The 13,400-nt window shown below is 45.7% G+C and overlaps 1 protein-coding gene across 4 annotated transcripts in view; it reads left to right on the top strand.

Annotated features, from left to right (window-relative positions):
• rnf152 (ring finger protein 152) overlaps positions 1 to 11,635 on the top strand; it is a 39,642-nt gene extending 28,007 nt beyond the window's left edge. For all 4 annotated transcript variants that reach the window (XM_035619043.2, XM_035619045.2, XM_035619044.2 and 1 more), the window contains one exon: positions 5,752 to 11,635. In XM_035619043.2, the coding sequence (XP_035474936.1) occupies positions 5,961 to 6,596 (636 nt within the window). In that variant the 5' untranslated portion in view covers positions 5,752 to 5,960 and the 3' untranslated portion in view covers positions 6,597 to 11,635. The remainder of the gene's footprint in view (positions 1 to 5,751) is intronic.
• Positions 11,636 to 13,400: the final 1,765 nt, after the last annotated feature.

Here is a 13,400-nt window from a genome sequence, read left to right as displayed (position 1 = left end):
CGAGTTGAGGTGCAGGTTGAACAGCAGACGTCACCTGTGATGGATGTCTAATCGCACAGTTTGGAGCTTCTTCTTCTATATTTTAGAATGTTGAGCCCGCTGGGCTTCTTGAAATATCAAGCTGAGTCTGATTGTGCCTGTGCAATGGAAATGCTAAAAAAAAACATGCACACACACACACACACACACACACACACACACACACACACACACACACACACACACTCCTGCTGTGACGCTTGCCGACGTGCGAACGATCTCGCGCTCAGCTGGATGAACAGCGGTCGAGGTGCGTTCGCTGCCTCCTGCTGCTGCGTGTGCCCGCTCGTCCTGCACAGATGTTAAAGTCCGTCTTCTCGGGGATCGCCTCACCGCGCAGGACTGACTCATGTTTACCACTTTCCCATGAGATTTGACAAAACTGGAAAGAGCCCAGACGGAACAGGTGGGCCCTGGAGTTCCTGAGCCCCCGGGGGGTTCGTCCTTGAATCCATCCCCGTCTCTGTGGCAAACTGTTATTAAATAAGTGGATCGAAGTGTTTCGCTCCCATTTGAAGAAAATGAGACCTGCTCTTATGAAATGATTCCTGGCACGAGAGAAGAACAGGCACATTACGGCAACACAGTTTAAGTTACGACTCATCTAAAAACCCACTCTCGCTCTCAAAATGATTTTTCGTGAGAGCCATCTGGGTTTTTCCACGTTTTTTCAGGACTAGCAGTGTTTATTTTCAAAAAACATCCCCGGCACCATTGTTCCAAGGTTAATAGTTTTTAAATAACCCCCTCATTTGCACAGTTTTTTTTTTCCCCCGTAAGCAGCCTCGTCGCAGATTAGTTTAATTAAAAGTGTCGGTGCCGTTTGAAGTTTTGGGGCCGAGCCTTTATCTCAGACCTCCTGGATCTTTATTTGGATCTGCAGATGGAGATCAGGCCTCAGGCTCCGATCGCAGCGTTCACCTCTTTCATCTGCTTTGACAAAACTGCAGCTTCTCGTTTCACCAGAGACGCGGAGAGGGTCGGCGATTTGTTTCGCCAGGGAGAGTTTCTTTCTGGACTCTGTGTGACCTCGCCGAGGACTTTACTGTCACTCACATGCATAGAGACACTGTATGTGACTCAACCTGACGAACATGAACACAAATATACAGTCACACACGACGCGAAAGTAAAGAGTTGCAGTAGCCCGCGTCTGGCTAACCCCAAAGTCCATAAGTAAATTAGCCCAAATTATCATTCCTGCAGAATTGATCGGACTCATTTCAAAATCAGTGTGTCCAATCTAGAGACCATCACGATGAAAAAGTTATAAATATACAGCGTTTTCGTTGAAGGTGGTGCCAGAGGCGTGCCAGGAAGTTGCCCCTTTAAGTCAATGCATTTGTTACCCATCGTCCTGGTGCCACGGAAAACTCGAGAGGTAATTCAATCAGCGCGGCTTCTCTTCTCCATCCGCAGTCAAATATTGGCTTTAGAAAATGAAACCAAATGTCTGGAGAGATGCTCTGGATTCACACGGTCGCACTCTGCCAGTCGTCTTCGGTCGGGGCCCCGTCTCGCTCGGGCACATCTGCGGGGGCCGTCCAGCCGGCGCTGCCAGCTCCGACGCTCGCCGGCTCCTCGGGCTGGAAATTGCCATAATGTGTCCTGCAGCGGTCGACTGCACAAGGAGTCTATCAGCAGCTCCGTCTGTGCTCACACACACACACACACACAGTGCGACATGCACCACTCTTCTGGTTTCAGTCGTTCCACCTGATCCACACGAGCATGAGTGAGGTGCAACATGAGGTTTGGGGGATGAGGTCCTTATCTCACTAAAGGTCTTCTATATCGTCCTAAAGGTGTCGGACGAGTTACCTAACTTCCAAAGGCCTAAACAACCTGTTTTGAAACGTAGTGATGTGGATGTGGCCCCGGATTAATTGAAAAAAACAGCGTCCCTCATTGTTGTGCAGCAACTCCCTCACATTCCTGAACCGCTGAATCACAACTACTGCTCGCCAAAACATCAAAACATCCTCACTTTTTTTCCCCTCCACACAAAGATAGACATACAGTACTGGACGTTCACACACACACACACACACACACACACGCACACACACACGTATCCCTACTGTAAACCCTGTAACCCTTCGCCAAGGACAGACTGTTCCTCGTCCTTCTCGCCTGTGCAGTTAACATGAAACGTATTTGAAAAATGGGCTGCAGTTTAATTTAATTGATGAGCTCCAGATTAACACACACACTTAAAAGGCAGTGAAGGAGCTGCCGTCGCCCTTTAGCCTCTGCATAACTACTGAAGTTGCTAAAAAGTGTTGACTTTCAAGCAAGGTTTTCATGTTTGCCGGTGAAGAAATCAACATAAACCAGTTAGAAGAACGTCCATCCATCTTCCAACGGACGGGGTTTCCAGACATCCCTCTCCCTCTGCAGCTCCTCCTGGGGGGGTTAGTGGATATGGTTTCCCTCCAGCGAGTCCTGGGGAGGTTAGTGGATATGGTTTCCCTCCAGCGAGTCCTGGGTCTACCTCCAGCTCTCCTCCCAGTTGGACGACGTGCATGTGTAATTGTAAATGTCAGAACTAACCTCATCACTAAGACTGAGCCCAGCCGCCCTACGGAGAAAGCTTATTTTGGCAGCTCGTATTCTTCAAACCCACTTTGTTTGACTGGAGGTTTTTGACCTTCCCACTAAATTTCACTTAGGGATAAATGATTTGTTTTCATAAATCATGACTTAAAAAATGCCAGATTGGGTGTTTTTTCTACATTAACGGAGGGAAAAAAAATGCCCCGTTTCGGCAGCAGCGTAATTGTCCTTGTGTTTCTAATATAGATGAATCAGCACGACTCATTTATTGGAGGATATTGGTCTGTAAAGCTGAATTTCTGGTTCGAGAAATGCTGAAGTAGAAGGTTGTTATGTTGTCTTTTGTTTTTAAAGGTTATGAATGAACTTATATGCGTAATAGAACAGATAAGTTTATTGTTGCAGTATATAAAATATCCTGCCTCCGTCTTTACTGGATTTCTTGCCTTAACAAAAACATTTTTGGATTATAGCCAAAATACTCTGATATCCATCCTCTGCTGTACCCCTGCTGGATGTGAATACACATCCTGTTGCCAACCAGCCTGCACGTGCATTTTACTGTATGAACAGTTCCATCACACTGTACGTCGCCGCCATCATCATCATTATCATCATCATCATCATCATCATCGTCGTCGTCGTCATCATCTCGGGGACATTTCACCACCTCAGGCTTCACAGATTAACAATGCTCCTGCTCCACGCTGCTCACAGCTCACCTCCCCCTGCTCCTCCCAGGTGGTTTATTACACCGGGCCGGGTCGACCCGTGTGCGTGCGTTCGTTCGTTCGTGCGTGCTTGTGTGTGTGTGCGTACAGTGGGTGTGTGTTTGTACAGTGGGTGTGTGTGTGTGTACAGTGGGTGGGTACTTCTGGCTGTGGCGGATATTTTTAACTTCTGTCTGCCAGGACGAGAGCGCTTTCTCCTCGGTTGATTGTGTGTGGAGGCCCTGAGGGAATGTGTGTGTGTGTGTGGTGATGGCGGAGGCCACTGCTTGGTCACTACTACATCACATATCCTTCCCTGCTCCGCTGACGCCGCCACGTAACGGTCTGGTAGAATTATTAAGACGCTTGTACATATAAATAAGACTTGATATGGATAATTCATGTATTTACGCATCATCAATCAAATCATAAACTCCTGATGTGGATGTGTACGTCTTGTTTTAAACCAGCGTAGGTGTGATAGAGAAATGGGTCACGAACGAACCCCGCCTTCGCCAGTGAGCCTGGTTGCCCTGGTTACGGCTCGGTCGATCAGATAAATCACGTCGGTGAGTCTCAGGCGTGTACTTGCTCCTCGCTGTTGTTTTGTGACGTCAGAGCTGCACGTGTTATTTTCTACAGTAAATTCGTAGCAAAGAAAAAAAATGACAGCGGGTGACAACGTTTTGGTTTTCTCTCCGAGTCGATCTCCTCTCGTGCGAGTCGTCGCCGCTGCGTCGTCGAGGCAGATTCATTTATGAGTTCATAGGCAAAAAAATTAATCATCGATTGTTTTGATAATAAAGTCATCGTCTCAGTTTTTTCTTAAAAAGTCAATGTTCTGTGGAGTTCTTGGTCTTCTGAGATATTCGACTGAAAATATGGTTTTATTGATTTGTTGGACAACTAAAAAAAATCACCATTTCCAAAAGCGTGACACTTTTGGGGGCTTTTGTCTGATATTCATTTATTCATTTTTCCATTTTCTAAGTTTTTCCATTTCCTGACATTATCGTTTCCCTTTCCCACAATTTTTTCCTGTTACATGACATTTTCCTGCCATTTTTTCTTTCGTGCTAAATAATCCACAGATGAATCGATAACCAAAGTAAATGTCAGTTGCCGCGCTGCTGCTGACTCTGAAATTGGTTGTATGAATTATCAAACACACGGGGACCACTATTTCCTGCTAAATATTCATTTCCCTCTCAAAAATATTACTGTGAAATGGAATTCGGATCATTTTCTAAACCTTGACTTAATTTCGGAGCCTCTGATTTGATCTAAAATCTGCCTCCTTCGGTTTAGTAATCGCAGCAGGTGATTTGCAGTTTCTGGTTTTCTTTGCTCATTTGTTTTCATCTCGACATGTCGGGGAAAGAGTGTAAAGGACAAGAAGTTACCTGGTGAAAAGTATGAAGAATTCCTTATGAAGAAGAGGGGGAGGAGGGAAGGAGGAGGGCGAGAGAGAGCGACTGGGGGTATGGGAATATTGAGCCACAGCGCATTTATGTCAGATCAAAGCTAATCCTTATCTTTGGGAAAAGGATTGGGTAATACCCCGGGCTGTCTCGCCCCCTCAAGGGCGGCTCTCTTTTCTCCGCTCGTCTTCCTCTCTCCTCCAGCATTTTTTCCCTCGACTTTGTCTCCGTGGCGACGCAGAGGAATGAGGTCGACCCGGGGGAGCGCTGAGCGAGGACGGCCCTGCTCAGGGCAACGTGCGGCGAGATGAACGCGAGGCGGGAAAAGGGATGATGCCCACAAACAATGTCGAGTCAAAAACGAGGATTCGTTCAAGCGCTTATTCTGCAGAACCCCCTTTGAAAAAGTTTCCTTTGTCCACAAATCTGCATCTTTCTTTAGATAAATGTTCACGGCAGCTCTATTGTAAAAACTAAAGAAGTTAGATTTGAACTGTCAACCACCAATTCAACACCAGAAGAGGATTTCCCTCCCTTCTTCTACATAATGACAATAAGTAACTTTGGACTAAACTAAAAGTGTCCTCACTGCAGAAGTGAACCAAGGAGAAAATCTGTCAAACGGCCAAGAAACACGTCCGTCACAGACGAGGAGCTCGCAAAACGACCCAAATCTGAGAGAACGCAGTCGGAGAAAAAATGATTTTGACCGCTCATTGGAGAGAAAAGTCCTCGGGGATGAGGACTCTCTTCTCCGTGGATTAATGGTATTTAAGGGAAACTGTTTCAGCAGGATTAGTGTGAAACTTTCTGAAAAACTTGTGTTGGAATAGGAGTTCATCTTCTAATGCGGGTCGCTCGTGTATTCAGACCATTACGCTATGAATTCACTGTCAGGACATAAACTTCCTATCACACAATATTCAGTTAATATCACACATTCTGTCCTGTGCTGATCCATGTGAATTCTCAGTGTCTCTCGAGCGACATCGTCGTCAACGCTCTGTGTTCTCTTCTTGTTGCAGATGGACGACCATGCTGACACCAGAGGGCTGTGAATCCGTGGGCGGTGGTGAACCGTCGGGTGTCGGCGCCGGCTGTACTTTCCCGACTTCACTTGGAGCTGTGCAACTTTCCTACTAGATCCTACTAGTTTGTTCGCGACTTCACCCTTCTTTACAATTATCTCGTTGGTGAACATAACAAGGAACTACCGACCCCAAGTTCTCCAAAGATGGAGACACTTTCCCAGGATTCGATTCTGGAGTGCCAGATCTGCTTCAACTACTACAGCCCCCGCCGGCGGCCCAAACTCCTGGACTGCCGGCACACGTGCTGCTCGGTGTGTTTGACCCAGATGCGCAGCAGCCAGAAGGAGATTCGTTGTCCTTGGTGCCGCAGCGTCACCAAGCTGCCACCGGGCCTGTCCGTCTCCCAGCTCCCAGACGACCCGGACATCATCACCGTCATCGCCATCCCTCACGCCTCCGAGCACACGCCCGTCTTCATCCGCCTCCCGAGCAACGGCTGCTACATGCTGCCGCTGCCCGCCTCCAAGGACCGGGCGCTCGGCCTGCCGGGCGAGCTGGGCTGTCGCTTCCTGCCCGGCGGCCATACCAAAGGGGTCACCGTGGTGACGGTGCCGGAGCAGCAGCCTCTGGGCCTGGCCATGGGGCTGGAGGGGATGGGGCTGGAGGTGGGCGAGGGCGAGAGGAGAGTCACCGGCCCGGTGGGCGGAGGGAAGGGCTCCACGTGGTCCGGCGTGTGCACGGTGATCCTGGTGGCCTGCGTGCTGCTCTTCCTCCTGGGCATCGTGCTGCACAACATGTCCTGCATCTCCAAACGCTTCACCGTCATCTCCTGCGGCTGAGGGCAGCGGGAGGCTGCTCGGACTGTCGCAGACCCCTACCACCACCGCCAAACCCCCAACCCATCCTGTACCCCTCCCCCCAATAGCCATGCCTCTTCTCAGGGCAGGAGAGCGGAATAAACTCACATCATGGGTATCCACGGAAACTACCGAGCATCGTAGAGATACAGATGAGAGAGGTCCCTTTTTTTGGGAGACTGAAATAAAAATGGAAATACACAAACAATTTTTTTTCCTGTCCCTTCAGTTTCCTCCGAAAGAACGCAGTGGGAATTACTTCGCATACGGTTCTGAGGTTCTGGCCAGCGGGGCCCCGTCTGACACTCTCAGTGGTTGGATTTGCCTGTTTAGTCTGTGGTTCGTAGAAGTACATCCGTTATCGTAGTGTTGTTTAGACGAGTGTTGGTCTTCGGAGCTAGTGCGGCAGAACAGAGAGTCTGGACTTGGCTCCTCTCCGTTCTCTGGTGCTGCAGGAATAAACTGGGCAGGATCCACTTTCTCTTTTGTTTCTTCCACACATCCTGGTTCTGCTCAGTACAAACTGTTGCTGCGACGGTTCCATGGAGTTGGTTAAAGGGGTTTGTCAAAAAAAAAATACAAAACATGGATTGTAATGTTCATACATACCAGCATATTATTCATCTGTGGGTTCTGAGTTGTTGTGGGCTTTAAAAAAATATGAATTAGTGCTGAAATGATGCGGTTGATTGGTTGGTAAGTTTCATTCATCAAGCAAAAACTGTCAATTGATGCTTTTAGTTTTTTCTGTTTGACATCGTTGTTAAATGAATATCTGTGGTTTTTGGACAGCTGGTTGCACAAAGACTATTTAAAGACGTCAACTGGTCTCCATGTTCTGACAGTTGCTTTCCTTAACAATTTTTTATTTAACAAATTAACAAATTTAGAGATCTGTGCAGAGTTCTGCTAGGATGCTAACTGCCAAAAATCTTTAGCCTAACGAATTAGGAAATAGTAGTAATTCGTGAACTGGTAAAAATTTAACATATTTTTGGAAATGTGTTAAATTTCAGACTTTGATTAGCTATGTACAATTAGCCTAGCCAACAGGAAGCTGCGGCAGACCAGCTAGCTTAGCTCTCTTTTGTTGCCCATTAACAGACAAACAACCTTGTGCTAGGTGCTACACATGCTACTGCACCTCCAGTAAAACCACAACTTTAAGACAAATGAAAAAAACAAACAAGATAAAACATATTGGAATAATTGAACCCTGTCGTTTGAGCTGAGGCGGTTTTACGGGGATTTATATGCTACATGAGTTACGTGCTACATGCTACATGAGTTACATGCTACATGAGTTACATGCTACATGCTATATGAGTTACATGCTACATGAGTTACATCCTACATGAGTTACGTGCTACATGCTACATGTGCTACATGCTACATGAGTTACATGCTACATGAGCTACATGAGTTACATCCTACATGAGTTACGTGCTACATGCTACATGAGTTACATGCTATATGAGTTACATGCTACATGAGTTGCATGCTACATGAGTTACATGCTACATGAGTTACATGCTACATGTGCTACATGCTACATGCTACATGAGTTACATGCTACATGAGCTACATGAGTTACATCCTACATGAGTTACGTGCTACATGCTACATGAGTTACATGCTATATGAGTTACATGCTACATGAGTTACATGCTACATGAGTTACATGCTACATGTGCTACATGAGTTACATGCTACATGAGCTACATGAGTTACATCCTACATGAGTTACGTGCTACATGCTACATGAGTTACATGCCATATGAGTTACGTGCTACATGCTACATGAGTTACGTGCTACATGCTACATGAGTTACATGCCATATGAGTTACGTGCTACATGCTACATGAGTTACGTGCTACATGCTACATGAGTTAACTTAAGCACTTGAGTTAGTACGAAAACCCCCTGTGAAACAATAGTTTGAGGTTTTTATGTTTTTGGATTAGGTGAAGAAGATAAAACATATTAATCTGAGCACTTGTCGATAGACGTGTTGTTTGATCTTGAGGAAAAACCAGGCTAGCAGTTTGCCCTTTCAGGAGGATTCATGCTAACAAGCCATAGCATGGAAACAAAACACAACTTGACGGTTTTCATTTTCTCATTTAAGGATAAAAAAAGAATAGATAAGAAAATGTATGACAGGCCTTTAATGTGTTATTAGACGTGTTTTAAATTTTAAAGTGAGCCAGGCTAGCTGTTTCCCCTTGCTAGGCTAAGCTAATGTGAGCTAGCTCCATATTCGACACAAATATCCATAAAAATACATTCGACGTTGACGAAGGTGTTCATTTTTTTTTTGGTGATTTCTTACAGATGCCATTCAGCGATTCATTGTTTTTGTTTTTTGTCCATCTGCCTTTCACCTCGACCTCCTTCGGACCACATTTCGTGCTCCAAAGACTTCGTCCAAGGCTTCGGCAGCGGCCCACACACACACACACACACACACACACAAACACATGCACGCACGCACACACACACACACTATCGACCCCTCATCTTAATACCCCCCCTTCATTTTGGATATATGGGCTCGGCATCGAGTGCGTGTCTGTCTGTGTGTGTGTGTGTGTGTGTGTGTGTGTGTGTGTGTGTGTGTGTGTGTGTGTGTGTGTGTGTGTGTGTGTGTGTGTGACGGGTCGGGCGTGGGCGGGCGCCGTGGGGCTGCAGTTAATGACGGCCGTATCGATTTATCTGCTTTTGAACCTCTCGTATGCGCGAGAGATGGATGTTTCTCTTTGTTTGTTTGTTTTTTTCACTTTTTATATGTCGAGGCAAACAGTTTGTTCACTGTGTGGTGGCGGCAGTCAAGTGTACAGCACAAACACACACACACACACACACACACTTGAACTCTTTTTGTACAGCAGCCTCGTCGTGTACAGAACGATTGTACATTTTTTGATTTTTTTTTCCTGATTAATTCTTTTGCCTTTTCTCGACATTGTTCTACTTCTGATGTGAGATATTGTTGAGGGGAGTTGTTCAGTTCGCTTCAGGGAGCGAGGAAAGAAAGTGTTTGGTATTAACTTTGGTATAAACTGCACCACAATGTGATATTATATATATGTACGTATATCAACGTGTTCACTCGGAAATAATTTTTGATTTATTTCGTAAATCTAAATTAGGGTCGATCCAGTGACTCACGGTTTTAAACCTTTTCACCTGCTTTGATCTTTCATATCAGCATCATTTCACCTCCTTATGAAACATATAAAAAAATGTTCATTAAGAATTTATAACTTTTCTGTGATTTCTTTCAAATTGGGCCTTAAAAAAAAAAGAAGTAAAAACATTCAACACCAAAGCAGAGTGAGATTTCCTCCCTCAAACAGAAGAGTCTGGAAACTTTTCTATTAGATCCTTTATAAATATATATATACACTTCAGCCATTTTGCAGCGCGAGTCTTCCTGCACATGAATATTCCTTTGAAAAGGCGTTGGAGCCACAACAGTGCAACAGTTTTTCCGTGTTTTGCCGACGCAGTGCGAGACGGTTGAGTCAAGTTCAGCTGCTCATGTGGGACTCGTTGCTATGAGACGAGGTCGAGAGCCGTTTGAAGTTCTCTGCTCCGCCGCTGAAAGTTGAAAATATATTTTTAGCTCCTAGCGCTCGGCGCTGCGAGCTCTTATCAAACTTGATTTCTCAGCAATTGAGGTTGAAGTGTTGTTTTTTCTAATAACTCGGAGACAAAGGAAATCCTTTCAAAACTAAACAAGTTTTTCAGTTTTATTATTTTTACGACTTAAATAAAACACACATGCACGTATATATGTGTTTAACCACAACACATTGGCTCATAAACCATTTATCAATGTCTTTACATCTATGATTTCACTTCTTTTAAGTTTAAGTTGTCTCTGCTGAGAGAGAATTTAAGAAAAAATCAAAGATCAAGAGTTTCATTCCCGACAGAACAGAACATCCCGCTCGGTGCGAGAGGCCCAGACTCTGGAAACTGATCCACTGTGACACTGACGAACAGACTCCTAAAGGGCCAGTTCACCTAAAAGAAACTCTCGTTACTGTACACAAATAGCCATAGATGTATGTGCCATGTATCACACCTGCCTCCTCCACAACACAGGAGGATGATGGATATATCCTCAACATCAACGTCTCTTTCTTCTATGCTGCTGTAAAAGAACGGACAGATTTCACTGAACTACTTTCTACAACAAAGTAAAATTCCTTTTAATCGTTACGAGATCGCGAAGGACAGAAACACTAAAGATAATATTTTGAAAACGGCATCGCCATTTAAAACCAGGTTTATTTCTCACCTGTAAAAAAAAAAAGTCCTGCTCCGAACGTTTAATTAAAAGTTCATTCATGTTCTGGGTTTTCAAACACTCAAATATTAATAACAACCCTCATGAATCCTGTATCAGTCGGGATGTAACGGCTGCATACCACTGAATGTTTCTTCACGTAGTGGACCATTTGGGTGAACTTACCCTTTAGTACGACATCACTGTCCTCAGATCTTGGGTGAAAACAGAATTCATAAAATAATAACATTTGTTGCTGAATTATTCTACATACATGTGAGACGTATGATCCGAACTCACGCCATCATTTATTTCATTTTTTGCCGTTTTACTGTTTGTCCAGTGAGATTTAAGCGTAACATGAAGACAAACACTGCGAACATACTGTTATTCACAAAAGACAGGAAGACAAAAGGTTGGATTTATGCTTTGTCACCCCTATTCTCATAGTTTTTTCTCAACCTCTTCATCCTTTGAGTCACGACGTCTGAGTGTAATCACACGTGTGTCAAAATGTCAGATACAGGAACTGCCCTGTGCAACAACGTGTTTTACAGAAGGAGGAGTCGAGTACAGTAGAAAGGAGGCTTGTCATTCCTGTGCCTGTGTGTTTGTAAAGTTCTGTCAAGTTCCTGTTGTAGTTTCCTGCTCGCGTCCGGTCCGACGACGCGGCAGCAGCTGTCTTTTGTTGAAATATTAAAAGCAAAACGCTCTGGATCTGAACGACAACGTCTCCGGTCGTCTTTATTCTTAAACTCCCCCCGTGCTGTGATAGCCTCACTTTTCTTTTAGCCGATCCTTTTGTGCAGAGAATCACCTCTCGACATTCACGGCTCGAACAAAACACCGAGATAACCTCTTTCAAATGTTCCTGTTCTTTGACTAAAAACAATGAAGATTCTGTGGCTCGCGTGTTTCACAGTGGAGTGGACCCGGTGATGAAGCAGCCAATCTCCGTTTACCCCCGGGAACCTCTCTTCTCCTCCAATATGTATTGATATAGTGTCAGGGAGCCAATAAGGACTCTGCAGGGGCCACTTGCAGGCGGCGGCGACGGCGCTGCAGAAGAAAAGCCCCTGGATTCCTGCTAATGACGACCACACTCCATCACGGAGGCGGCGCTCGGCCTCCGTCACCTCTGTTCGCTCTTGATGACGCCATCTTTACTCTAATGATCGCACAACGGTTCCCTCGACCGAAGCATTTACTCTCAAACCTGCGTGGACGTCCTGTGTAAATATGTAGCCCACCAAAAGAGAGAAAACACATTTACATGAAGCACCGACTTCGTTCAAAAATGAGGACGAGGCCACGGATCCTTGACGTAATGTCGGTTGGAGCCTGGAAGCAGATGCGACTTGTTTTCCTCAAGCTGAAGAAAAAAGAAGAAGAAAGTTATGGTTCCCATTTGTAGGAGGCGGTGTTGGGTGACAGTGGGCAACGGCGTGAATAAAAGCAATATCAATTTGTCAGAGGAACTCTTACAGCATGTGAGGCGGCTGGAGACTGTACATGTGACCGGATTAGAGGAAGGTGTGTTACCGACGCGAGGATCAACCGAGACCGAGCTGCTCCGCACGAAACCACCGAACCGGATTTTATACAATGTGCAAAGAAACCAAAGGGCGGGGGGGAAAAATGACGTCATCTCATCTTTAAGGGACACGGATCGTAGGAGGCACGGAGCTGCGTTGTCCGGATGTGACGCCGTCCATGTGTGAAATACAGCGTGTGGCAGGTACATGTGTATGGCGAGAGGCTCTGCTCCGCGTCGACTGCGTCGCATCACTTCTGCGGATGTCGGCTGCACGTCGGTGCCGCCGAGCGACTGCACGAAGAGGCGGGTGAACGAGTCTCCAAGTCGAGTGGATCACACTCATTGGAAATACTGGAGCATTCGTGTCGACGTCAAGGCTGCGACTACGACTGCGACAAAAAGTTCAGATGCCTGAGAAAAAAAGCGAGACAAGTGTGGACAAAGGACGTTGTCACGCAGGACTGAGGAGCACGAGTCGGCGTATCGATAGAAGCAAAATGAGACAAAAGGGCATTGGAAAAGTCTCAAAGGGCGTCTGAGGCTTCTGCTCCACCGGAGCAACGAAAGATGAGGCGAACGGAAACATCAGATCTGTTACGTTCTATAAATTCCTTTTCTTTGGGATGCTCTTGAAGATTTCCTTGACATATCCATAACATTTATCCAACGCTCGGATGGAGACCCAACTCATTTCATCCACGCAAAAAGAACATGGTCCTTCAATTAAAAAGGTCAATTAGTTTATTTTTGAATATTCGGTTCTCTTTCCTGTTTAATTTCCGTGTCACATGCTCGTTAGTTTTGTGACCTTTCCCTTTGAGTCGTGCACGTGGGTGTGAACCTCGTTATCGCAGCCCCCGAACCTGCATATTGGAACTCCTGCGTCTGAGACCATAACTGCTGTGCCTCGGTCTGAGCCCAGAATAAATCCAGCAGATTGAAATGTGACAG

The sequence above is a fragment of the Scophthalmus maximus genome, chromosome 21 (assembly GCF_022379125.1).
Source record: "Scophthalmus maximus strain ysfricsl-2021 chromosome 21, ASM2237912v1, whole genome shotgun sequence".
Lineage (NCBI taxonomy): Eukaryota > Metazoa > Chordata > Actinopteri > Pleuronectiformes > Scophthalmidae > Scophthalmus > Scophthalmus maximus.
The sequence above is the reverse complement of the archived record's forward strand: the minus strand, read 5'-3'. Positions and strand labels throughout refer to the sequence as shown.